Below are 27,801 nucleotides of genomic sequence, written 5' to 3' on the forward strand. Positions count from 1 at the left end.
AAAAAAAAAAACCTCTCCAGAAAGTGGGCATAGAGGGAACATACCTCAACACAATAGAGGCCATATATGACAGAACCACAGCTAGCAGCTTGGAAACCCTTTCCAGGCCATTATCTGAGGCAGTCATAGTGCTCATCTCATTTTATTCCATCCTTCAGTGATCACAGTCCTATATTATTTATTGTCCAGTGTGTGAAAACAGTTGTCTCACATATTTTGTCAACTTTTCTTGTTGTTTACAGTGGGAAGGCAGTTCTTGTAGCTGTTTAATCCTTTGTGGAAGAAAAGCTTCTCACACATGTGTTTTAGTACCACAAAGGACAGTGTTATGGTTATACAGTGGTAATTAATGGAAACTGGGTTGGAAGGAGAAAAATACTAAGATTGTGTGACTTGTTTAGGACTCTCTGAATATTATTAGAAATTGAATGTGATATCTTTATCTTCTACTTTATATAAAAACTTGTTCTCCAAAAATAAATATTCTTTTAGATACAAGGTCTTAAATTTTCCTTTCTAGAAGAGGTTATCAACTTATGCTCTGGGAAGCAAATCAACCTCTTTATAATTCATGGATGTGGTGGCAACTTCAGAATAAAGAAAGGGTAAAAGGGAAAATACTTTAAAAGCAGTCATAATTATATATATAGCAGTGTACCTTTGGAGTCTGATATGGTAGCCATGCTCTCAGGAACAGTTTTATAACCTTTTTTTAAATGGCAAAAAGATCTAAGTAGGTATCTTCCTTTGAAATGTTTTTAAGAATACAGTTTCTTTGGTAATCATATGGAAAGTTCATTAGGTTTTTTAGAGTGATTAAATTTTTTTAAAGTCAAGAAAATATTAGATTTTTTCCATTAGCAATCCTTCTAATATTTTCCTTGACATGTTCTACATTGGTTATTTTATAACCTTTTCCCATTTACCAGTATGATTCTTAATGCTTTTGTTCTTGATTTATGTGGAGTTCTCTTATATCTTAAATAATGATTGTAGCATTTGTTACAAATTTTTTTCTCATTATGTTGGTTTGCCATATTTAGTATACTATTAAATATCAAGGTTTTTATTTATATATAGTAAAAGTTTTACCTCTTCCTTTCTGATTTATTCTATTATTTCTAGGCTTAGAAAGCCTTATCTCAGAAATTAGATTAAAATTCATTAAATTTTCATGTACTTTTCATGTACAGTTTTACCTTGACTTTTTAGTATGTAATAATATCTCCACAAATTATTTTGGTCTATTGAGTCAGAATTGGCTCTATTTGATTTTTCTCCAAAACTGCTAATGACTTATCCCAATGCCATTTATTAAATATGCCTTTCCCTATTGATTTATAATACCTTCTTTATCATTTATTAAAGTCTTTCATGTAATGGTCTATTTTTAGCCATCTGTTCTATTCCATTGACTTGTCTTTCTGTTTTTCTGCTAATACCAATACTGGTTTTGATATTGTTGGTCACATAGTATGCTTCACTATCTGGTATGAAAGTCCTTCATCCTTCCCTATCTTGCTAATCAAGAGCCACATCCATTCTCCTCTACCTTTGCCTCTCATTTGGAGGCTTTTATGTATTCTCTAGTCTCTTGTGTTACTCCTTTTTATAGCATATTTTTTAAAATATTTGTATCCACTATCTCTATTTCTAAACATCCAATCTGACCTCTTCTCATCACACTGTACAAAACAACTTCCATTCTGATCACCATATTGCTAAGCCAAAGGGACATGTCTAGTCCTCATCTTATGAGACCTCATGACTCTGCTGTTGATCACTTTATTCTCTGTAAAATACTTATCCCTTGGTTTCTGTGACTTCCATATTTCTGGCATTTCTCCAACTTCTGACCTCTTCTTTTGAGCCTCATCCTTCTCTAATTATTGGAATTCCTCATAACTGAAATTTTTGCCTGCTTTTCTTCTCATTTATGCTCTTTTCCTAAGCCCCATTCCCCCCATCCATGACTTCAATTATCATCCAGATGACTGCTCAGCTCTAGAACTGGAATAGCCTACTTGACATCTTAACTTGACTATCTTAAAGGCACTCAAGCTCAACATGTGCAAATAGAACTCATAATCTAACTATTCTACCACCTCACCTCCACCCCGTAAGCCCCCCAAAACCCTAATTAATTTCTGATTCATTTCTATGAATCCTTGTCTGAATGAAAAGCTCTACCAGCTATGCAGTTCCACAACCTCAAAAATTTAGGAGTTATTCTTGACTTCTCTCTCCCTCACCCTTTTATAGCTAATCCAGGACCTTTTCCTGTCTATTTTAGTAACTAAATATAGTTTTGAGACTGTCCTTTTTCTTCACCTCTACCACTAAAAGTCCAGTTCAAGATACCATTTTTTATCTCTATTACTAAAATACTCTTTTAACCAGTCTCCCCACTTAGACTCTGCCTCCTGCCAGGCTATACCAATGCTACGGCAATATTTTGCAGACAAAAATTTAATCATTATTATTTCCTGCTTAAAATCATTTGGGGGCATCTCATTATTTTGAGGGCAAAAACCAGAAATTTTTATTTAGCATATAACTCAGTCTACCTCTACAACCTCATTTCACTTTGTGTTCACGCTCTCTGTATTCTAGATTCCTTTCCTTGAGTGTCTCAAGCTCACTTTGTTCCTTTCAACTTCAGGGGCTCTGCATATGCTTTTCCTTTTCGCTACAACAGCCTCTCCTCATGCTCCTTCTCTTGGTTAGCTCCCACATTTCCTTCAGGTCCCATTTTTCATCAGTTTATTTAGGGAAGCCTTTTCTGACGTACACAGTGTCAGATACCCCCATTAAGATGTGATACCATGTGCTTGTCCTTCACAGCGCTTGATCCCTGTCCTGTCTCTGATGGAGCACAAAGTGCCTGGTACTTAGTAGGCCCTAAGAGAAAACTTAGTTGAAGGAATAAATGAATTAATGATTATTCTTCTAGCTAAGCTTTAGAATCATCAGGCTTTTTAGTGAAACTAAGGCTATTAATTTGGGAAAATGTGACATACTATCAAGAAATGTTATCTTTCATTTACTTAAATCTTCTTTTGTCACTCTTGTGGATTATACATTTCTCATTAAAGTTATCCCAAACTTCTGTGTTACAGATGTAATCTCTAGTGGTTATGTTATAAAGGAAACAGCAGACCCAAAATGGAGTCACTTATACTAAACCCTGTGTCACCAAACTAATACTTAATACCTAGCACAATTGCAGTTTCAGTCTACCCCAGGAATGTAATCAGTCAACCTGGTCAGCATTAGTAAGGTAATCTGCCCTATAGGCCCTTCAGTTCCCTTTAGGAGGGTGACCATTGCCTGCAACAGTACACTATTTGCTAATAATTTACTTTTTCTGCCCCCTTTCCACCTTTAAAAGCCTTTCCTTTTCTACAGCTCTGCAGAGCTCCTTTCTATTTGCTACATAGGATGCTGCCTGATTCATGAATCTTTTAATAACCAATTTGATCTTTAAATTTACTCAGTTGAATTTTTGTTGTTTAACCATTATTATTAGCATTTAGGAATTTTTAATCTTTATCCTGTAATCAACTTTCTCCTACTTTATTTAGAATTTTAGTATTAGAAAAATGTTTTGTAGCTAAAGTTATTAAAATTGAAAGATTTTTACATAGTTTTTTTTTTTTTTTTGATAAGCTATATATTTGGTCATAAAACTGGGGAAGGTTCTCTAGATTTTAGTTAAAGAATATTTCTTACTGAGATGATATCTCCAGGGCAGTGCCCCACCCTTGAGCATTTAACACACTAAGTTAACTGGTTTGGGGAAATTTTATATTACAGTTAACATATATATAAAACTTAGAGCTTAAATAGTTCTTTCATGTGTCATTTTGTTATTTATTCATCCCTAAACCTTTAAGGTAGCTATTATTATTACTGATAAAGAATTGAGTCCCAGAGACTTTAAGAAGACTTTTCGCTGGTCACTAAAACATTGAGTTCCTGAACTAATTGTTATGCCTCATTCTTTAAAGCTTATGCTATTTCTCTTGTATCACATTGCTTTTCATTGTATGTTAAAAGCAATCTGAAAGTACTTAATTGGATTCTAAATGAGTTATAAGATAGAAACATCTCTAGAATATCCCTTCTGCATATTTTTATTTTTAACATTTATATTTTTATGTTAATTATTTAGACAATTATTTTAAATTACTTTTCTTGTAGGAACCTCCAGAAGTTTAGCCTTTTTGGAGACATAAGCGTTCTACAGCAGCAAGGAAGTTTGTCAAATACATACCTCAGCAAGGTGGACCCTGATGGCAAAAAAATTAAACAGTAAGTTTTATAGTTAGTTAGTGGAAAGGGACTCATATTAATAACAATTTCAGTTTTTTCTGAAAAATTAGAAGATACAATCAGAAGAGTAATGATACTTGTTTCTGAAAAGAACATCTACCCTGGAAATGTCTTAACTATGAAATCCAGTGATCAATACATGCCATTCCATGTCATAAATCTTTCAGACATATCAAAGAATTTACTGGGTAATTATTGCTATTTAAGACTGTTATTACTCTACTTGTCTTTGCTATAACATAAATTGTAAATCATCAATCTTTTCTACCATACTGGTGTAAAATGCTCCTTTACTTGAAGAACATATTTCTATATGTTTAATACATCTATTTGTTTAATACTTCTTATTCATTATATTTTTATGTGAATTTTAATGATAATATTACTTGTGGGTTGAACAGAAATTAACTAATGAGAGAAAATGGATCTCAACATTGTATGCCATTTAATTCCCTATTTTCAAAAATCAGTGTTAAAAGTTAGAGCTAAGTCTTAACAGGATCGTGTGGCATGTGTTTTCCTTACAGAATTCAGCAGCTGTTTGAAGAAATACTTAGTAATAGTAGGCAACTGAAGTGGCTGTCTTGTGGGTTTATGCTGGAAATAGTAACCCCAACATCACTGTCATCTCTCTCAAACTCCATTGCCAACACCATGGAGCACCTGAGTTTACTGGACAACAATATTCCTGGTAACAGCACCCTTATCACCGCAGTAGAACTGGAGCAGTTCGTGAATCTACGCTCACTTGCCCTGGATTTCTGTGACTTTACAGCTGAGATGGCAAGAGTCTTAACCGATAACAACCATGTGCCTTTGCAGCGACTTTCTCTCCTGGTCCACAATGTTTCCGTGATGCACAAGTCTCTGGACAACATGCCAAATGATGAGCATTGGAAAGCCTTGTCAAGAAAGAGCACCAACCTCCGGGTCTATATAATGGCTTTTGATATCAAGAGTGAAGATATGTTAAAGATTCTGAAACCCAGTATACCACTAGAGAGGATTCATTTTGACAGCTACATCACTTGTGTTTCAGGAGCTATTGTTGATCTTATATCTAGGCAGTATGACAAGTTCCTCACTCATTTTATATTAATGAATGATGTGATTGACACGTCTGGTTTTCCAGATCTTAGTGACAACCGAAATGAAGATCCGTTGGTTTTATTAGCATGGAGGTGCACAAAGCTCTCTCTTCTGGCAGTTCATGGTAGGTGATTTTTGTTCACTATAATTTGATATTGGTATTACACCTAAAACATTTTATACCAGTAAAAAGATAGCACTGGCATTTATACTGTCAAGAACTCTTATTAACAAGTTGATATACAGATTTTTATACTTTTTAACGTGTATAAGATATACCACTTTTACAAGTGGAAAGTCATATTTTACCCTAAGTGTAGTGTTTTGTTCCAGCTCTCATGTTACTTTTTTCTTTTACCATGTGATTGATGGTATTCACAAAAATGGCATTTGAAATTATCTATGAAAATATACATATATATCCACCTGCAGTAGATATATTTCTTCCTCTAATCATAAGAGCTCTTAAAAATATAACACAGAAGGAAGAAGAAAGTATGATTTCTTTCATGCTCACTGCCTCATCTTCTAGATTCTAGGTATCAACATGTTAATTTGTACAGTATTTTTTAAATGATGGTTCTGTTGGCTGGGATATGTTCTTTTCTTACTGGCGGACCTGTCATCTTACTGTGAACTATTTTCATTTGGAGAGCATTCCTCTTCTTACAAGTTAGAAGAACGTATTACTTCCTTTCTGTAACTTATAAGACATTTACAGAATACAAAATAGGAAGTCTCTATGAACATCTTAAACATACTTTATTATCTCTGTTTCATTATTTTTGAATTAATCTTTTAGCTGCATTTGAGCGGGAGTATATCTTGCTTTTCAAGTTTTGCTTTATAATTTGGCCAGTCATCAGAGGTAATAGCAAAGAATAGATCAATATTGAAGGTAATAAGTAAATTAGGATTTTTTTATAGGATGAAGAAATGGCAGGTTATTTAAAATTAATTTAAGCCAGTCTTTTTAAACATTTTTTTTTTTTTTTTTTTTGGCTGTGCCACGAGGCTTGCGGGATCTTAGTTCCCCAACCAGGGATCGAACCCAGACTCTGGCAGTGAAAGTGCCAAGTCCTAACCACTGCACCACCAGAGAATTCCCTAAAGCTTTTTTCTTTTATTAAGAAGTAAAATGTTAGCTACAGCTAAAGCTCCTCCATCTATTCAACTTTATTCCTTTCCAGAGGTAACCACTATTCTAAAGTTAGTACCCATCATTCCCATAACTGTTTTATACTTTACATATTTGCTACTGACAATTAACAATTTATCTTTAAAGTGTCACTTTATAACTTTGGACTGTGAAGCACCATAGGAGATGACTTTTACTAATGAAAAATACCAGTTTACTGTGTATTGTTTTGTTTTTTTAATTTTTATTATTTTATTTATTTATTTTTGGCTGCATTGGGTCTTTGTTGCTGCGCGTGGGCTTTCTCTAGTTGCAGCGAGCAGGGGCTACTCTTCGTTGCGGTGCACGGTCTTCTCATTACAGTAGCTTCTCTTGTTGCCGAGCACGGGCTCTAGGCGCGCAGGCTAAGTAGCTGTGGCTCGTGGGCTCAGTAGTTGTGGCTCACAGGCTCTAGAGCGCAGGCTCAGTAGTTGTGGCGCACGGGCTTAGTTGCTCTGCGGCACGTGGGATCCTCCTGGACCAGGGCTTCAACCCATGTCCCCTGCATTGGCAGGCGGATTCTCAACCACTACGCCACCAGGGAAGTCCCCTATGTATTGTTAATAGATACATATATATGAAATAAAAATTTGATTTTTGATACGACACTGTCAAAAGCTATAAAATGATACGTTAAACTTTAAATGTCTTCAGTTTTACTAACTGAAATGATATCAGAATACGATTACAGCACCTATCTGTTCACCAGCCACAGTAATATTCTTGGAGACAGTATCAAGCTTCTAGTCTTTTTTTCCCTGAGCTAAGCAATCGTACTTCCTTTCAAATTTCAGCATATTTTTAAAGGCAAAGGACCCCCAAAGTGGTAAGTGAGATACAAATTTGTGGAAAAGACTAACTTATAAAACAGACAAAATAAAATGCAAGGAAATGACAGTGCTTCTCTTTTGCTTATTTTTAAGGTTACACAGTGTGGGCACACAACCTCATTGCCATTGCTCGTCTTCGTGGCTCTGATCTAAAAGTACTTGAAGTCACTGAAGAAAGCATTGATTTTGACCAAGGTGAACTGGCCGACCAGGATGTGGATCCAGTACATAACCTTATTGAGCAGGTATCCCTGGGCCTAGGTCAACCTTGGCACGCGATCATGGACATCGAATCACTCAGTGTCTTCACTGAACCAAATCGTCATTTTTACAGAGAGATGCAAAGCTTCAGCGAAGACATTTAGCTTTTTTTAAATGTACAATTCCTGTGGTTACATATGCAAGTAGGGTTCTATTATGGTTTTTTTTTTTTCAGTAGTGTGAATTAATCCCTTTGTGCTGTGTTTAATCAGTATTAGCTTTATAGAATTATATATGTATATTCTACTTCTTGATCAAAGAACGTAGTCAGGTATTGGTTTAGAAGTTCAAAGTGACAGTGTATAGGGCTTTCACGGTTAATGGACTTGTTACCAAACCTTAAGAATATACAACCGAAGGTTGTCTGAGGTTGCTGGCTAACTTTATTTTTCACTGAGTTACTCTGCCTTTTGATGTTTTTATTCTTTGTGTGTCAGAGCTCAGGAGCCAAAATATTTTTATACATATATAGATATATATCCATAGCCTGGTGGATTTGTATGCAATGCACTGCATTCATTCATTGTGTGATAGCATTTCATTAATTTTTCTTTGAAATGGAAGGAGGGAGGATAATACAATCCCAAATGAGTTATCTTTAACAGAAAAGCCAAGACTTTAACTTTCATTACATATATAATAGTTGATATCACCAATTACCATTCTCAATTTTGTATAGTACTAGGTTAGAACATTGCTTAATCCTTTTTTAAATGCATTTACATAAACAAATACTCAAATTATTGGATTTTTTTAAACTATATCTGACATAATTTAATTCATCAATTACATCATACATTCAAGTTAGCTTTTTAGCCAAGATTTCAAATAGTGGAGGAAGAAAGAAACAATATTCCAGGGTAAAACCTCCTAAATGAATATCAAAACACAGAGTTTGTAAACACACATGCTTGCAAACAAACATTAGTCGTGAAATCCCTAGCAACAAGTCACTGGATTTTTCTCTGTCAGCGCGCGTGTCAGCTGCCAAAGAACAGATTTAACTGAAGAAGTGCCCACATGCTGGCAGGGGCTGGCCCAGTTTGGCCAGCCAGATACTGCTAGATTGTAATATTTAAGGTCGAATTTCGACCTGTGGTACACAGCTGTGCTGTGGCTCAGTCAGCAACCTCAGAACTCTGAAAAAAAAAAAAAAAAAAAAAAAACAAAAAAAAAAAAAGAAAAAAAAACCATGCACCTGTTTCACTGTGAATAGTGAATGTAAAGGAAAGAAAGGAAAAACTGAAAGCTTGTTCTATCACAGGTAAGAGCTGCTATGATACATGAAGAACATTCCATGAAGTATGTTTTAAAACCTTGTTATATCTGAGAGGCTTTAAAAGCCGACTTAACTGTTTCAGGGCAACCGCGGTACAGACGTGGTCTCTGTGAGACTTCCACCTGACCCCAGTTTTAAGTGGTACGAATGTTGTGCATTTAATGTTAAAGGACAGTCTGCAATAATAAAGTAAGTAGCCAACGTGGGTGCCCAGCAGTGCTGAGACCTGGCTGCTCTAGTGTAAGCTTTGGAAACACAATTTATGCAACAAATGTCCAGATATGATTCTATTTATGGAAAAAGTTTATATGTATTTTACAAATGGTTTTACCATCTTATATTAAAATGACCTTTTGACAGGTGTGCACTGTTTTGTCTCCAGTGAGCACATACCATGCGGATTTTATATGTACATCAGTAGTGTGAATCCACTGGCACAGTGTGTGTAAATGCCAGATGTGGTGAGATTTTATCTTATAAATGTGATCAGATAAAATAACTCCTGACAGAAACTGTAAGGAAACCAGCTGAATGTTTGACCTGATGACTGATGTTGTATGGTTTATGTTAAATGTATATTCTTTTAATCAATGAATAAAGCATTAAAAAGTGATCACTGTAACATTTTATTGTTCATGAAGCATGAAAACCTTTAGTGTTAAATAAACTGCAGTTAATTCTTATAATGTGTATAATCATGTTAGCTCCTATTGTATTCTGATGCAGCAAAGCTTAAATTTGAGAATATATATCATAAAACCTATAGGCAGAATAATTTGGAGGGTTTTAATTTTTTTAATTCACTGTGGCAAAACATCATAAGCTTAAAAGCAAACAACAGACTGTTTAGCACAAAATCCAAGTGTATTATGCATTTAGAGTACATTATTGATATTGTAAAACTTAATTTATAGACTAAAGGAACTTCTTATTTTTAAAAATTCCTCTACTGGATGAAAAAAGGACTTCAGTATGCCAGTACTAAATAGTTCTTAAACCCTTATACTGCTTTAGTTTGGCTTTGTCATCTCCATTCTTGGTTGCTGAGGCAAACTGCTGTGGTTGATGAGAAAGAAAATGGCTGCTTTTCTTTCTTCCTTCTCTCCTTGCCTAATCGTTCCAGACACTGCCTCTTCTAAGCACTGCCTCATCATGGAATAATCATCTGGTGTTCACAAAGAACTGTCATTATACCTATTGCTCCCTTATTTCATGGACATATCTAACCCCTTTGGATGAATCAACATGTCTATGTATTTAAGGACTTCCCTGGTGGCTCAGTGGTTAAGAATCTGCCTGCCAATGCAGGGACACGAGTTCGAGCCCTGGTCCGGGAAGATCCCACATGCTGCGGAGCAACTAGGCCCGTGTGCCACAACTACTGAGCCTGCGCTTTACAGTCCGTGAGCCACAACTACTGAGCCCACGTGCCATAACCACTGAAGCCTGCACGCCTAGAGCCTGTGCTCCGCAACAAGAGAAGCCACCGCAATGAGAAGCTCACGCACAGCAACAAAGAGTAGCCCCCCCGCTCGCCGCAACTAGAGAAAGCCCGCGCGCAGCAACAAAGACCCAACGCAGCCAAAAATAATTTTAAAAAAAACATGTCTGTGTATTTAAAATACCAAAACAGTACCCAAAATATATGAAAAAAGAAAGTCTATTAATATATATATGTAGTATACAAGTGAAGTTGCATATAGTAAAGCACTAAACTGGGAGTGTCGACCTCTGTTTTCTCCACTAAGCTCTGACTCATGCTACATGAGCACAGACTCTTCCTTGAGCCTCACTTTCCTCATCTGTGAAGTGAAGGATTCACCTTGGTTACCTAAAACTGATTCTTTATTGAAGGTTTCAGCTGTTAGTCTGACAGCTTATAGACATGTACAAGGTCATCTTTGAACAAACGTATTAAATATTTTCAAAACACAGCTTACTAAACTATATGAAATTTATATATCTAAAATTACTTTCCCATTTCCTCCACCACCCTGGGAATAAAGAAGTTAGGGAGTTGGTAGGGTGGGGCTTGGGAAGGACAGTGTGCTTATGATTGAACACACAGATTCAGCAACTAACTTGCTTGAGGCTTATACAATAGCATGAACCAGACTGGATTGTTTTGAAGCCAGTAGTATTAAATGGTGCTAATGGAGTAATACACAGCAGGTGTGAATAATACCCAAGAGTCATACCACATTGTCTATATCAATGCTTCCTAAGCTTTTTCATGTCCTGACACATAGAAAATATTATGCAGCATACTCGTTTAAACTAGAAGGAATTGAAGCAAAAAAAACAAACCAAAAAAACCATTGTTTTCTTTATTATATAATTGATGAGAAAAATAAAATGCAGAGGCTTGGAGGAAATGCTGAATTTGTATAGAACTTTCAAATAAAATCTTGTCAAATGTTTTAACTTATAACCTATTAAAAATTTTAACATTCCCACCAAGAGAAACACCCCACAAATGGGTGATAATTTTTAAACCTTTCTGTCCACAACATTCAAAAATTTATGCAGCTGAAATTATACTTAATGAAATCTAACAGCTTTAAATGTAATGGTAAGTGTAATGTTGAGATTTCTTATGTAATGTAAATTAATTTCAAATTCAAGTGATTTTTTTTCACTACAAGTATTTCAAAATAATGATGAAGCTCTAATTTGTACATACATAACCCTGCTGCTAGTTTAGGCACCGTTGAGAACACACATCAGCCACCAACACTCAGAAGTATCTGATTTATATGAAAGCAATCCAAGGCCTGCAGGGAGCCCTGCTCCCCGCTCCAGCTCGCAACCCCCTCACACCCACCAGCTCCATCTGGAGCTTCACACCTGGGCTTCCTACCTGCTCTTCAAACATTTGGAGCATACTTCTCTCACAGCTTCATAGACCCCCGTTGTCCACGACGGACAGTGGAACACGCTGCATCTGGCAAGGGAGAAGTGAGTGCCTGGGTACAATTACAAGTACACATCGCTCTGGTACGCTTACGATTACATTGCCATGGTAATTTCATACTTACTACCATTCATCTATTTTAAAGATGCACTAAACTCCTGATCATCTGTTTTAAAGATGCAATAAGTTCCTGATCATTTGGAAATTTTATATCATTTTCCTCCTTAAACCCATATATTGTATCAGTTATTAATTTACTGCCTCAGCTCTGAAGTCACCCTTCAATGTATTCCCTCCAATAATGGAACTCCTTTAAGTAAAACACCTTTAAAGTCAGCACAATGTTAAGTTTTTTCAGTAAGGGCCATGGGGGATATGGTAGAAGGCAGAGGTTCTCCTGTAGTTCCCAGGGCAGGCCAGGGTAGGCAGCCTGGATATAAGACTTGCGGTGGAGCCTCCCCCAGCCATGGTCCCTCTGCCACCTTGCAGCCTCAGCCTGACCTTCCTTCACACAGGAACTAGAGCTGCTATACAGCTCATATGCTTTGAAGGCCTCCTGCCTGCACTGGACTCCCATTCCCTGCCCTGAGCAGCCTGCATGTCATGTGTGGCCCACCCACTGGCTCTGAAGACCTCCCCATCCCTGGCATCCACACTCCCACTGCACACCCAGTGCCAATCAATGGTTGCTGTTCACCTGCTCCCCACCTGCACCCTGGACAATGCCTACTGCTTGCTCAGCATCTCCAGACCAGCTCAGGCCTTGTGGAACCAGCGATCTTCTCTGCTATCCTGGGAGCTGAAACACACCTTCACCAAAGAGGGCTGAACCCCTTCCAAGTTGGTCCTACCATGAGTGACCTCCCTCAGCTCTAGGGGGCTATATACAGTTTCCTCACATTTTGTAATTATTCTTATCACAGTTAATAATTCTTTATATTAAACTTTCCCAGTTTGAGCTACTGTGTGCTTTGTCTCCTGATTTGACCCAGACTGCTACATATATCCTTTCCAACTATCCCACAGCTTTTTATGCAAATGTAATGCTTTTTGTTAGTCTTTCATTGATTACTTACATATTTTCTGCAAAAAAAAAACCCATAGAATTTAAAATGTGTGATTATTTTCTTAAAAGCCATGTTAAATTTTTTCTCCTAGATTTTATACATATTAAATATAATTGATCAAAAATATAATTATAAATTTAAATTAGTATAAACTTATTAGAACTGCATTTCTTAATGAAATGGATAAGGCTGCGTCTTTTTTTTTTTACCCAAATAGTTCATATTCCATGGATGAATATTACTTGTTCCTGAAATGAGTCAGGTCCATCATTCATTCTATTCCTATTTTCATTTTTATAAAAACAAGTGCTAAAAATCTTTTTCACATAAAGTAGATGAGAAGAGAAAGTTTTGTTACAGCAATGTCACCCATTCTTCGAACTTCTGAGCTTTTAGTACCAAAAAAAGCACTGGTCTATGACCAAAAATTATTTTAGATAAGTCAACTGGTTCAAAGCAATCACTAGAGTTATTCACTTTCTCAGCACTGACACCAATATTTCATATTGTCTCTTGAGCTCCAGAGGTTTACACACCTTAGTACGATGCATCATCATACGACTAGGACCAGGTTAAAGGTGTGTGCTCATTTTATACATGGGAGAAGGGTAACTGCAAAATGAAGAGTAGGAAAGGAGAATCTGCACCTTGTTCACAAGTTCTTCCTTAGGCAGAACAACTTTGAAGAAGAATATACATGGAAGGTGAAATTCTGTGAATTTTCCTAGAAGCATACCTGTATACTGCTTGGAAATTCTTTGCATACTCCGAGGGGGTGTACCCCAGTTTGAAAACTACAGCTCTAGAAAACTACTGCTTCTGTGACAAAGAAATATTAAAAGGCTTATTTCCACATTATTTATAACGAAAAGTCAGCAGCAACCTAATGACCGTTAATAACAGAATAAAGTTATTGTGGCAAAGCCACACAGTGGAATACCACACAGTGGTCAGAATGAACTAACTTGACCTCCATTTCTTAACTTTGATGGATCTCAAAAAAATGTTGAGTAAAAAAAGCTGACTTCTAAAGGATATATATATATATATATATATATATATATATACACACACATATACATACACATATATATATGTATATATATATGTATGTATATATATAATGAGCCTATTGATGTACATTTTTAAAAGGCAAGAAAAATAAACCTACATACTATACATAAACTCATTTAACTGGAAAAACAAAAAATATTCACATCGTTTTCACAAGAGTACTTACCTCTACAGCATGAAGACAACTTATCTGTAATATTTTTTCTTGAAAAAAATTAAGGCAAATGTTAAGTTTGCTCTCTAGGTAATAAGTAAAAGGGTATTCTTTATATTATTTTGTTACAGAAAACATTACAGAAAAAAACATCAGCGATTTGGGGTGTGGCCAAGAATACACAAGTAAGTAAAAAAGGCTTGTGGAACCAGATTATTCCCTGCATTAATGCTTAAAGGCATCAAATTCAGAAGAGCCACTTGTTTCGTTTTAGCTCATTTATTCTTATGTTCAGCATAATTCTAATAAGCCTGTTCGTCTTGTTTCTCAGTCTCCAGTAGATTAGAAATGGAGAGAAGTGACTGTGAAAGGCACAGAAGTTTACAATCCTAAAAAGAGAACATAACTTATGTTAACCCATTTGTAAAGGAACTTGAAACAGAATTAAACACCCCTATAACAAGCTTGAAATACACAGCAATGATAAATGTTTGTAATGACCCTGAATCAATAGGAAAGTATATTCAAAATATCTCTGTAGTGAGTTAATAGAGTATTTAATACATCTTAGAAATCTCTTCACACAAGATGGTTAAAATAAATATTTGTGTTTAAAAGAATGGATTTTAGTTAATCAAGAAACATTCACTTAAGTGAAATTTTCTGATAAAACACCGATAAATTAGCTAAGAAATATCATGACTGATAGAGAATAGTTGCTGTGTGCCAAACATGATTTTAACCAGGTAATTAACACATTATCAGTTCACTGATTTGATCATGTTTTCCACTAAATTAATAAACTCAACAGAGTATTTGGACATTTTGTAATCCAAGGGGTCAACAAATCCACAGATCCACGTTTTTCAGACCTAGGTAATTACCTGACTCCTTTCACCAAAAAAAGAAAATTAAGTTCTCTTTTTATCATAGTGCATTCTTTGATAATACTTCCTATTATACTAATAAGTATAACTTTATGAAAGTATCAGTTAAGTGAGACTTTAAGATTTCTTTATATAAGTTTAAAGACTAAAATAAAACAGACTCTGAGGGCAAACTATTTCAAAATATAAAGTTAACATAAATATCTAGCAATTTGAAAAACTATCAAAAAGGACTTGAACTTAAGTTGAGAGAAAATCAGTTAACTTTGGTTGAAATAACTATAATTCAAAATGACAAGTTCCAACAAAGAAATGGTAATAAAATTTTTAGAACATCATTTATATCATTTCTAAATAAAGGAGAATCAATATAATTATAGGTTAATAAAAGAACATATGCCAAAAATTGGAACAACCAAGCAAAAATAGAGGTAATGTACCTCAACTTTAAAATGGCCATATATGACAAGCCCACAGCTAACATCACACTCGACAGTGAAAAGTGGAAATCCTTTCCTCTAAGATCAGGAACGTGACAATGGTGCCCACTCTTACCACTTCCATTCAACATAGTACTGGAAGTCCTAGCCAGAGCAATTAGGCAAGAAAAAGAAATAAAGGGTTTCCAAGTCAGAAAGGAAGAATACTCTGCATTGACATGACATTATACATAGGCACACCTTGTTTTATTCACTTCACTTTGTTGAGCTTTATAGATACTGCAGTTTTTACAAATTGAAGGTTTGTGGCAACCCTGTGCCATTTTTCCAACAATGTTTGCTCACTTTGTATCTCTGTGTCACATTTTGGTAATTCTCACAATATTTCAAACATTTTCATTATTATATTTGTATGGTGATCTGCAATCAGTGATCTTTGGTGTTACTATTGAAATTGTTTTGGGATACCATGAACTGTGTCCATAAAAGATGGCAAACTTAATTGATTAATGTGTGTTCTGACTGTTCCACAGACCAGCTATTCCCCTATCTCTCTCCCTCTCCTCAGACCTTCCTATTACCTGAGACACAACAATACTGAAATTAGGAAAATTAATAGGCCTCAAAGTCCTCTAAGTGTTCCAGTGAAAGGGAGAGTCATTCATCTCTCACTTTAAATCAAACATGTCAAAAGACAAGATAGGCCAAAAGCTAGGCCTCCTGGGACCAAACAGTTAGCCAAGTTGTGAAGGCAAAGGAAAAGTTCTTGAAGGAAATTGAAATTGCTGCTCCAGTGAATACACGAATGATAAGAAAGCTAACAGCCTGATTGCTGTAATAGAGAGCGTTTTAGCGCTCTGGAAAGAAGATCAAACCAGCCACATCATTCCTTTAAGCCAAAGCCTAATCCACAGCAAGACCCTAACTAATTTCGATTCTAGGAAGTCTGAGAGAGGCAAGGAAGCTGCAGAAGAAAGTTTGAAACTAGCAGAGGTTGGTTCATAACATTTAAGGAAAGAAGCCGTCTCCATAACATAAAAGTACAACGTGAAGCAGCAAGTGCTGATATAGTTATAGTTACAGTTATCCAGAAGACCTAGCTAAGACAATTAATGAAGGTGACTGCACTAAACAAAGGATTTTTAATGTAGATGAAACAGCCTTCTATTGGAAGATGCTGCCATCGAGGACTTTCATACCTAGAGAGAAATCAATGCCCGGCTTCAAAGCTTCAAAGGACAGGCTGACTTTCTTGCTAGGGGCTAATGCAGCGGGGGACTTTAAGTTGAAGCCAACGCTCATTTACCATTCTGAAAATCCTAGGGTCCTTAGGTAGATTATGCTAAATCTACTCTGCCTATGCTCTATAAATGGAATAACAAAGCCTAGATGACAGCACTTCTGTTTACAGCATGGTTTACTGACTATTTTAAGCCCACTGTTGAGACCTACTGCTCAGAAAAAAAAGATTCCTTTCAAAATATTCCTGCTCATTGACAATGCACCTGGTTACCTAAGAACTCTGATGGAGATGGACAATGAGATTAATGTGTTTTCATGTCTGCTAACACAACATCTGTTCTGCCGCCCATGGATCAAGGAGTAATTTCAACATTTAAGTCCTACTATTTAAGAAGAACATTTTGTAAGGTAGAGCTGCCATAGAAAGCAATTCCTTTGATGAATCTGGGCAAAGTAAAGTGAAAACCTTCTGGAAAGGATTCTTCATTCTAGATGCCCTTAAGGACATTCTCATGATTCATGGGAAGAGGTCAAAATACCAACATTAGGACCTCCCTCGTTGCCCAGTGGTTAAGAATTCGCCTGCCAATGCAGGGGACACGGGGTTGAGCCCTGGTCCAGGAAGATCCCACATGTCACGGAGCAACTAAGCCCATGCGCCACAACTACTGAGCCTGCGCACCTAGTGCCCGTGCTCTGCAACAAGAGAAGTCACCGCAATAAGAGGACCACGCACCACAAGGAAGAGTAGCCCCCGCTCACCACAACTAGAGAAATCCCGTGCGCAGCAACGAAGACCCAAAGCAGTCAAAAATAAACAAATAAATAAATAAAAATTATATATATATATATATATATAAGAATTACATGAGAAAGACTCAAATTCCCTAAGGGCAATTACTTTAAAAATTGAGATATTTAAGAAAGAAATTTTTAAAAAAAAACATTAACAGGAGTTTGGAAGAAGTTGATTCCAACCTTCATGGATGACTGTGAGGGGTTGAAGACTTCAGTGGAAGAAGTAACTGCAGATGTAGTGGAAACAGCTAGAGAACTAGAATTAGAAGTGGAGCCTGAAGATGTGACTGAATTGTTACAATCTCATGATAAAACTTGAACAGATGAGGAGTTGCTTCTTATGGATGAGCAAAGAAAGTGGAGATGGAATCTACTCCTATGAAGATTGCTGAAATGATAACAAAGGATTTAGAATATTACAGCAGAGTTTGAGAGGATTGACTCCAATTTTGAAAGGAGTTCTACTGTGGGTAAAATGCTATCAGACAGTGTTGCATGGCTAGAGAGAAAACATTCATGAAAGGAAGAGTCAATTGATGTGGTAAACTTCATTGTTGCCTTATTGTAAGAAATTTCCACAGTCACACCAACCTTCAGCAACCACCACCCTGATCAGTCAATAGCCATCAACATAGAGGCAAGGCCCTCCACCAGCAAAAACTTATGATTTATTGAAGGCTCAGATGATGGTTAGCATTTTTTAGTAATTAAGTATTTTTTCATTATGGTATGTACTTTTTTTTTTTTAGACATAATGCTATTCCACACTTAATAGACTACAGTATAATAGAAACATAACTTTTATATGCACTGGGAAACAAAAAAAAATCATGTGACTCTATTGTGATATTCACTTCACTGCAGAGTTCTGGAACCAAACCCGCAATATCTGCAAGGTACGCCTGTATAGTATACCTTAAAGACTGAACCAAAAACCTGTTAGAACTAAGAAACAAATTCAGTAAAGTTACAGGACACAAAATTAATATACAAAAATCAGTTGTACTTCTAAACATTAACAGTGACCTATCCGAAAAGGAAATTAAGAAAGCATTAAGAAAGCAATCCCATTTAAAACAACATCAAAAACAATAAAATACTTAGGAATAAACTTATCCAAGGAAATGAAAGATCTGTGCACCAAAAACTATCAGACACTGATGAAAAAATTGAGGAAGACACAAATAAATGGAAAGATATTCCATGTTCATGGGTTGAAAGAATTAGTACTGTTAAAATGTACATACTACCCAAAGAGATCTACAGATTTAATGCAATTCCTATTCAAAATTCCAATGACATTTTCCATAGAAGCAGAAAAAAAAAATCCTAAAATTTCTATGGAACCACAAAAGACTCCAAATAGTCAAAGCAATCTTGAGAAAGAGGAACAAAGCTGGAGGCATCACATTTCCAGATTTCAAACTGCATTACAAAGCTATAGTAATCAAATCAGTATGGTATTGGCAAAAAAACAAAAACATAGTCTGATGGAATAGAATAGAGGACCCAGAAAAATAAGCCCATGCATATATGGCCAATTAATTTTTGACAAGGCACCAAGTATACACAACAAGGAAAGGATAATCTCTTCAATAAATGGTGTTGGGGAAACTGGATATTCATATGCAAGCAAATAAAACTGGACCCTTGTTTTACACCATACATAAAAATCAACTCAAAATGGATTAAAGACGAACATAAACCTAGAGCCATAAAACTAGAAGAAAACACAGGTGGTAAGCTTCTTGACATTGGTCCTGGTAATGCTTTTTTGGATTTGACACCAAAAGCAAAGGCAAGCAAAATAAGAAATAAACAAGTGAGATTGCATCAAACTGAAAAGCTTCTGCACAGCAAAGGAAACCATCAACAAAATAAAAAGGCAACCTATGACATGGGAGAAAATATTTGCAAACCATATATCTGATATGGAGTTAATATAAAAAATACACAAGGAACTCATACAACTTAATAGCAAAAAAACAAATAACCCAATTTGAAAAGTGGGCAGAGGACTTGAACAAGCATTTTTCCAAAGAAGACATACAAATGGCCAACTGATACACAAAAGGATGCTCAGTATCACTAATCATCAAGGAAATGCAAATCAAAACCACAATGAGATACCACCTCACACCTGTTAGGCTATCTATTATCAAGAAGTCAAAAGATAACAAATGCTGGTGAGGATGTGGAGAAAAGGAAACCGTGTACACTGCTGGTGGGACTATAAACTGGTACAGCTACTATGGAAGAATTATGAGGAAGTCCCTCAAAAAATTAAAAGTAGAATTGCTATATGATCCAGCAATCCCCACATCATGGTATATACCCAAAGAAAATGAAATCAGTATCTTGAAGAGATTTTAGTACCACCATGTTCATGCAGTATTATTTACAATAGCCTATATATATGGAACAACCTAAGTGTCCATAGAGAGATGAATGAATATATAATATATATATAGACAGTTATCAGAGAGCTCTCATGTTCCATGAAAAAACCCACCATCTCTTTTGTAGTACTTGTATCAAATTCTGTCAAAGAATTTGACAGAATTCAAATTCTGCTGCTACTTTGAAAGAAAAAGGAGATTTAATTTGAAAAGGTTATCAAGCTAGATGCTTATTTAAGTAAACTCATGATGAACCCTGAACCACACTTGCAGAAACAGACTAAAAATCACCAACTATATTCATAAAATAATTTTATAGCATCTAACCACATCTACAAATTGTCTGGCGTTAAAAAAAAAAAAGTCAATTTTTTTTTCAACCAACCTGGTTCCAAAGAATGTGATCCTTCCTCTCAACTATCCTCTCTCCTCTGCCCCAAATATTGGTCCCAGAATATATTTTAGAAATATATTCCTAAAGAATTATCCTAAATCTAGGGCGGGGGGGTGGGTAGAGTGTATATACTTTTTAGATGTTATACTATCATATATAATTCTTTAAAAATTCTAAAGAGAAAAAGAAAGAAAACAGCTTTAGTGCTCAGCAAGGAAAGAATAGTCAAACTGTATTCACAAAAAGGAAACTTATACAACCATTAAAAATGAGCTTTACCATGACTACATAAAAATTTATATTAAAGAATATAAAATTATAGACATAATTACAATACAAAAGATACTTGAAGGATAAAAGGCCTGACAAACTACAACATAAATGCAAAAAATGATTTTGTTTTGGTGATGACCCTGGATGATTGTTTTTTCTTCGGCTTTTGAACATTTTCTAACTCTTCTTATAGGACGACGTTTTACTTTTCTATTTAAAATATTATACAGAGGGGAAAGTTATCCAGCCAGGACCAAGAAGCATTCTTTCTTGAAATGTCCAAGCCTATTGCATATCAGTCCAAAATAATGCTCCGTTCAATATCTTGAATGTCGGCTTATCCCTTTAACTATCCCTTCAGATGCTGTCCTGATGTTATCAGGGGATGGGAGTCAGTCTGCCTGATAGAACCTGAAGCTGGGCTCAGAGCCAGTCCATATACTTGTTGACCCTTAAACAATGTCCGTGGCAGGGGCGGGGGCAGTTAAGGGTGTCAACCTTCCATGCAGCTGAAAATCTATGTATAACCTATAGTCAGCACTCCTTATCCGCAGTTCCTCCATATTCAAGGTTCTGCATCTGCAAATTGCAACCAGCCGTGGATTGTGTAATACCATAGTATTTACTATTGAAAAAAATCTGGATATAAGTGGACCTGCACAGTTCAAACCCATGTTGTTTAAGGGTCAACTGTATATGATTTGGTCTGCTGGTGAACAACATTTAATGATGATAATGTTATAAATGCTACTTATGATTTTCAAATTTTATTTTATTTTTTGAAAGATTTATTTATTATTTATTTATTTAATTAATTTATTTTTGGCTGCGTCAGGTCTTAGTTGCAGCACGCGGGACCTTCACTGAGGCGTGCAGGATCTTTCGTTGCAGCATGCAGGCTTCTCTCTAGTTGTGGCATGTGGGTTTTCTCTTCTCTAGTTGTGGCGTGCAGGCTCCAGGGCGCATGGGCTCTGTAGTTTGAGGCACACGGGCTCTCTAGTTGAGGCACACGAGCTCAGTAGTTGCGGCGCATGGGCTTATTTGCCCCACAGCATGTGGGATCCTAGTTTCCTGACCAGGGATTGAACTGGCGTCCCCTGCATTGCAAGGCAGATTCTTTACCACTGGACCACCAGGGAAGTCCCTGATTTTCAAATTTTAGATCAACTGTGGGCCAAGTACAGAAGGTAGGTTATGCTTGTAAATCAACTATACTTCAGTTTTAAAAAAATAAAAATAAAAAAAGAAGACAGGGGCTTCCCTGGTGGCGCAGTGGTTGAGAGTCTGCCTGCCAATGCAGGGGACACGGTTTCGAGCCCTGGTCTGGGAGGATCCCACATGCCGCAGAGCAACTGGGCCCGTGAGCCACAACTACTGAGCCTGCGTGTCTGGAGCCTGTGCTCCGCAACAAGGGGGGCCGCGGTGGTGAGAGGCTCGCGCACCGCGATGAAGAGTGGCCCCTGCTCGCCGCGGCTGGAGAAGGCCCTCGCACAGAAACGAAGACCCAACACAGCCAAAAATAAATAAATTAAAAAAAAAAAAAAGAAGACAGGTTATGCTTGTAGGCATAATATAATTATTAGCAACCTTGAAAATATAAATGTATAGCTAAGAGAAAATAGGATTTTGGCCAGGGTAGGGGAAGAAGGGAAGTGAAATAAAGAGAAGGGATACTAATAGAGGTTTAAATATATTAAAAATTACAAAGGCAACAATAGAAAACTTTAACTTGGATAAACATCAAACATGAAGAGGAAAGGAAAATGGGGATGGGAATAATACAAGTGTATTAAGTCCCAATTTTTCATCTCAAGGAATCAATATACTAACTGATAAATTTAATAAATTAAGTTGATAAATCAGAGATTAGAGGTATAAGATTATCTTCTAAAATTCTAAAATCATCAGAATTAAAAAGGGAAATAAGAATTAAAAGAGAAACTGACTAGGATGTATAAATGGGGATAAAGAGTAAATGGAGAAAACTTGCTATTCATCCTAAAATACCATTATTTATTCCCATTTGTTTATATTACTTTAATAAATATATTTTAAAACTAATTATGTTCCTTTATTCTGGGATCCCAAAGTATTTTAGACCAGTCAGCCCATATCAAGTCTTCTTGCCTTCCACCATGCTCTCATCCAATGCTCTCCTTGCCTACGATTCTGCTTCTCTCTCTACTAATGTTTGTTTGCCTTCTCCTCTCTCCTTCTCTTCTGTCTTAAGCCAAGACAAGTCTCCTCTATCCCAGGGCAAACAAAAAAATTTTACTTGATTGGAGCATTCCACATCACTCCTCTTCCGTTGTTCTTCTTTCTTTCCCTTTCCAACTTGAAAAAATAGTCTATTTCCCCCTGAAATCTGGCTTTTAACACCAAATGTAACGATGCTTTTATAATCCTCATTCTTATTATTTTATCCAGGCATTTCACACAGATCCTTTCTTTTTCGCCTTTTTTCTAAGCCTAGTTAGCCTATATTCTATACATAAATAGTATAATATTTATTACCTATACTTAATTGCCTTTCCTTTCATAATCATACTAATGTGCAAGATGACTAATAATAGAACACAAACCTGAGTTAGAGAGACATTCTAAAGATACTGAGTCCAAAGCTCAAAATGACACACTGCCTCAATACAGTTACGTTACAGTAAATCTCAACATTCCCCACTAAAAACAGTAAATATCTTACAAATGAAGAGAAAAACAAGAAAAAAAAACTGCATACGGAATCAGTGAATGAACTAAGAAGATCCAAATTCTGAAATTTGTCATTAGACAATATCCTGGTTTTCTTTAAAATATAGTGAACTTTGACTTTTAAGTGTATTAATTTGTTGCTTTGGGTCATTCATGTCTATTTGCAAGAAAGAGGACACATTTTTGGTTAAGATAACTGAATGGGAAAGACCCATATAAAGCATTAGTTTTAAGCCTCAAAGCTATCGGCAGAAGTAAAGAAACTAACTAATGGAGCCATATTTATAAAAAAAACTAGCTGATTTTATTATTATCAATGCCAAACAAGTCTTTAAATCAATTAATATTTATTTAATTAAGCATAAAGTTACTTTCACATTTGTCTACAACCATAGTAAACACAGTTCTTGGAATAAAGACACAGCCTTTGGAGTTCAAATTATCCCCAACTGCAAGATTACATATATAAAACTCTCATTATTGTTTATGTGATAGTGGATGGGTTAAATTAAAATAATTATACTATCTAGAATAAAATAAGATGGAAATAATTTACTCATAAGATTCATATTTAAATCATCTTTATTTACAAAATACTATCCTGAGAATTGTAATTCCATTAAGCTTCAATTTGAGCAAAAATATAATCACTTAAGTAACAGCAGTTACTTAAACTGAAAATGAGAGAGAAGTCAAAATTACTTTTGAGGAAAGACCAACAATATTGTCAAGTTTCTTGCTGTGGTTCTGGATGTTCAGTAGTAGGCTCATTTGAGGGCGGAATCAGCCCTGATGGGAACTCACTTCTACTTTCAGGATGTGGGGGTGGAGGGAAAAATCCAGCTCTTGGGGGAAGATAATGAGGAAAGACTCTTGGTGGACAGATATTTCTCACTGTTCAAAGAGATTGGTAAAAGACATATTTTAACTTTCAGCACCTGTACTGCAGCCCCAGTAAGTCATTAGCTTATAACTGCTAGTACCTATCTTTATTTTCAAAAGTTGACACCAGAATAATTACCTGATCTAACAAATGAATTTTTACAACATTGAGCAACACATATTCTCTTCAACTACACGCGATTAAAGGGAATATCATTAATTTAGGTGCAACTTTTTTGTCCTATGAAAATCTAACATCTTAACACTTTTTGAAAAGAACAATTATTTCAAAATCTAGTAAAACTTACTCTAAAAAAAGCTTTCATGTAATATAATTTTCACCAGACTTAAAACTCAGATCAGTAATTCCCAAGTCTAATTTGATATTATCCTAAAATATTTCCAGTTATATCAAAAACTGTCTTTAAATTTCCCAATTAAAATTCATTTTAATTCACCTTAAACTTTAAAAATAGAGGCGGAATGAGGGAAGGAATGACTATATTAGGCAAATGATAGGCTTTTTCCTAGTGTTTGGTAACCCTGTATTTATTCTGCTGAAACCTATAGTTCTAAATGGCAATGCATAGACATAAAAGCAATAATTATTCCGTTTTTTGTATGTGAGGCTATGAGGAATTTCAATAAATTCAACAATTAGTCCAAACATGATAAACACATTTTAGGTTTTAAACAAATAAGACTGCATGGGAGCTACTTATGAAAAAAAGATTTAAAAAAATACTTTAGCCAGTCATTTTAATGCAAAAATATAAATTGAAATTACTTTTACTAATTGACAGAGTACCCAATTTCTATCAAATAAGATACAATTTTAGTCTTAACATAAGACTGCTGCAAAGAGCCAATGATTTTCTTGATACTGAATCATAGAAATAATTCCATATTATTAAGATAAATCAAGCTGAAGCCTCATTACTGATGAGGCCTCATTACTGATGGCTGGCTATCTTCCCAATCTGGAAAAGTAATGGCACACACACAGAAGCTGAGAAAAATTTTCCTCCACTGTATTACTACATGAACAGAAAGTAAAATTAATATTTCTGATCTACTCTATAAGACATATATTAACCTTAAAAAAAAGCATACCTGGAAATAGAGGAGGTGCTGGGCCAGGGAAATCCCTTGGTGGAAAATAATCGCGGGAAGCTCCGTACATGCTTCCTGGAGGAGGTGGAGGAAAAGGAGGACCCCTTCTAATGAAAGGACCCCTTGTACCCATTGGAAACAATGGGCCTCTGATTGGAGGGTGAGGTGGAGGAACCAAGCCAGGGCCAGGTGCTTCATTTTCAATGGGATGAGATGAATCAGGCACGTTTAAATTCTACAGCAAATTGACAAATGGCAGTCATTAAACAACAGCAAAATCTGCAATAGTCTTCCTGAAAAGCTTAGGCTTAGAAGAAAGCATCTAGGCACCTAGGCAGAAAGCAGTCTATGATATCCTAAAAGGCTCCAGAGAAAGATTCGGTTTTCTACATCAGATGAATTTTAGCTATCATGAATATTTTATTAACTCAACAGAAAACAGCTTTAACCAACAAAGTAATAATCTGGCTAAAGATAAAACATAAGAATAGTCGAAGAGTACCAAAATATACATTTCTTTTATCAAGCATATACTGAGAAAAAGAAAAGATGCTTATGTTAATATTTCCAAGGTGACCAAAAACCAAGACTGTAAGCACGGTAAACAAAAAACATACTTTAAAACATTCAAATAAAAAATCCAAGGGGGAAAATTCAAGTTCTTGTTTAACTATATAAACTAAATCAAACCTCAAGTCTGTACCTTGTACTTTATCACCATAGGGTACAATCCAGAAAGGAAATAGCTATAGTGTTAAGTACGAAGTATATTTGTGGAAAAGGAAAAAGCAGCTTTTAATCAAAAACTAGATGGCTAGCTAAATTTCTGTTCTAGTAAACCAAGAGATTAGAAAGATCCTGAATACATGGATTAAAATTCCACTTTCAATACTTACACCAAGATCGTCTTTGCTGTCATTTCTACTGGATTCCATTTCTGAAGACGCTGGCCCATCTAGACATAAAAGTTAAACCGTGAAAAATACATGATTTATCGCTCCATTCTTAGATCAGGAGATCACAGAGGACAATGACAACCAGCTTGACACCAGCACCCTGTATTAGGGCCACAAGAACAGCTTGAGGTCCCTGGAAATTTTGGCAGACTCACAAGTTCTGCAGAGGTGTGTGACTGTGGTTTCCCTATCTTGTGCCTAGGCAACCCTGAAAGCAGCATCATTACGGAAGCTTCCAGGAGGTAGCATCCCTCTCCCCCCTCCTTCCTTCATATTTCTCCTTCCTTCCTTCTTTCCTTTCTTCCTTCATATTTCTCCTGCCTTCCTTCTTTCCTTTCTTCCTTCATTTTTCTCCTGCCTTACTTCTTTCCTTTCCTTTCTTCCTCCCTTCTTCCCTCTCATCTTTCCTTCCTTACTCCTCCATCATGTAACACAGACTAACAATTGGATTAGCCACTGTTTCTAAATAAATGTTTCTGGACTTTATCATCAAGAACTGCTCAGGCTCTAAGAACATAAATTCAAACAAGCCTCTCTCCGACCACGACTACCTATCCTCTCCCAGCCTTCTCATTTAGCTACTCCCGCTACACCTGTCCTTGGATTTCACTGAAGCCTCCAGTCCTCTGATCTAACTCTCAGTTTCCTCCTTTCTGCATTTCCTTCCCTAATTAACAGACTTCAAACTCCATCACTAACAGCCCGTCTCTAGTGTCCTTATCCTATTGGCCATGTTTCACATGTGCTTGACAACATTCAGCCCTAAATTAATTCAACTCTCTGCTTCCACTCTGCCTATACCTGAGCCACTTAGCACTTCTGGGGGTAAACTACACCACAGAGCCGTGTAGACTGTCTCCACTCCAAGCTGACAGACCTCCAGCCACATTTCCAGCTGCCTATTGCCTAGGCTTCCTTCTGCATCTTCTAAGCCAGTTTTCCCTTCAATTTGAAACCTCCATTCTCCTCAAACCTACTACACCAGTCACTTAGAAACTCCCTTAACTTTTTGTAGCCAAACATATAAATGTATCAGCCACTATATTCCTATGATCTTACTTCCTATTATCATGGGAAAGGATTCTTCTAGACAATCTAAGACCCTGATTCTGTACTCAGAGTCCCCCTCCTCCAGCTTCCACAGGAATCTTCCTCTCTCTGTTGCCTCCCTCCACCCTTTCTGCTAGACCCATCCTATCAGCAGGTCTCTCCCAACTACTATTTTAAAATAAGACAGAAAAAGAGAATCACCCCCTTACAGCTAGCTCTCCCCTTCACAGTGAAAAACTGTTCTATATACATTATTCAGAATTCCTCCCATTTTGTCCTCACTGTAGTGCAATCTATGTGCAACATCCACTGCTCCAGTGAAGTTACTTCCCCCAAGATAGAAAAATCTCTTTTTTTGCTAAATTAAAATAGAACTTTTAGTCCTCATTTAATTTTATTTCTCACCATTGCTGACTACTCCCTCCCTCTTTAAATCCTCTCAGCCTTCAACTACTGGGATGGTACCTTCTCTGTCTCT

At 36.2% G+C, this 27,801-nt stretch overlaps 2 protein-coding genes and 1 long non-coding RNA gene across 22 annotated transcripts in view; 1 reads left to right on the forward strand and 2 right to left on the reverse strand.

The window, feature by feature from the left end:
• The window catches only part of FBXO33 (F-box protein 33), a 32,768-nt gene extending 23,184 nt beyond the window's left edge, over positions 1–9,584 (forward strand). The window contains exons 2-4 of one of the 2 annotated variants that reach the window (XM_082452128.1): positions 4,204–4,314; positions 4,863–5,548; positions 7,525–9,584. In XM_082452128.1, coding sequence (XP_082308254.1) covers positions 4,204–4,314; positions 4,863–5,548; positions 7,525–7,796 — 1,069 coding nt within the window. In that variant the 3' untranslated portion in view covers positions 7,797–9,584. The remainder of the gene's footprint in view (positions 1–4,203; positions 4,315–4,862; positions 5,549–7,524) is intronic. The other variant, XM_082452129.1, reaches the window with a different exon arrangement.
• On the reverse strand, positions 6,352–20,434 carry LOC309656180. The gene is made up of 2 exons (XR_014261210.1): positions 11,832–20,434; positions 6,352–7,151 (listed from the first exon to the last, which is right to left on the reverse strand). It is a non-coding gene; the product is annotated as an uncharacterized lncRNA (long non-coding RNA).
• Positions 20,435–23,652: 3,218 nt separating this feature from the next.
• The window catches only part of MIA2 (MIA SH3 domain ER export factor 2), a 107,422-nt gene continuing 103,273 nt past the window's right edge, over positions 23,653–27,801 (reverse strand). For all 19 annotated transcript variants that reach the window (XM_082452058.1, XM_082452059.1, XM_082452046.1 and 16 more), the window contains 3 exons: positions 26,214–26,272; positions 25,318–25,552; positions 23,653–24,216 (listed from right to left, as the gene is read on the reverse strand). In XM_082452058.1, the coding sequence (XP_082308184.1) occupies positions 24,050–24,216; positions 25,318–25,552; positions 26,214–26,272 (461 nt within the window). In that variant the 3' untranslated portion in view covers positions 23,653–24,049. The remainder of the gene's footprint in view (positions 24,217–25,317; positions 25,553–26,213; positions 26,273–27,801) is intronic.

The sequence above is a fragment of the Balaenoptera physalus genome (genome assembly GCF_965194825.1).
Source record: "Balaenoptera physalus genome assembly, chromosome: 2".
Lineage (NCBI taxonomy): Eukaryota > Metazoa > Chordata > Mammalia > Artiodactyla > Balaenopteridae > Balaenoptera > Balaenoptera physalus.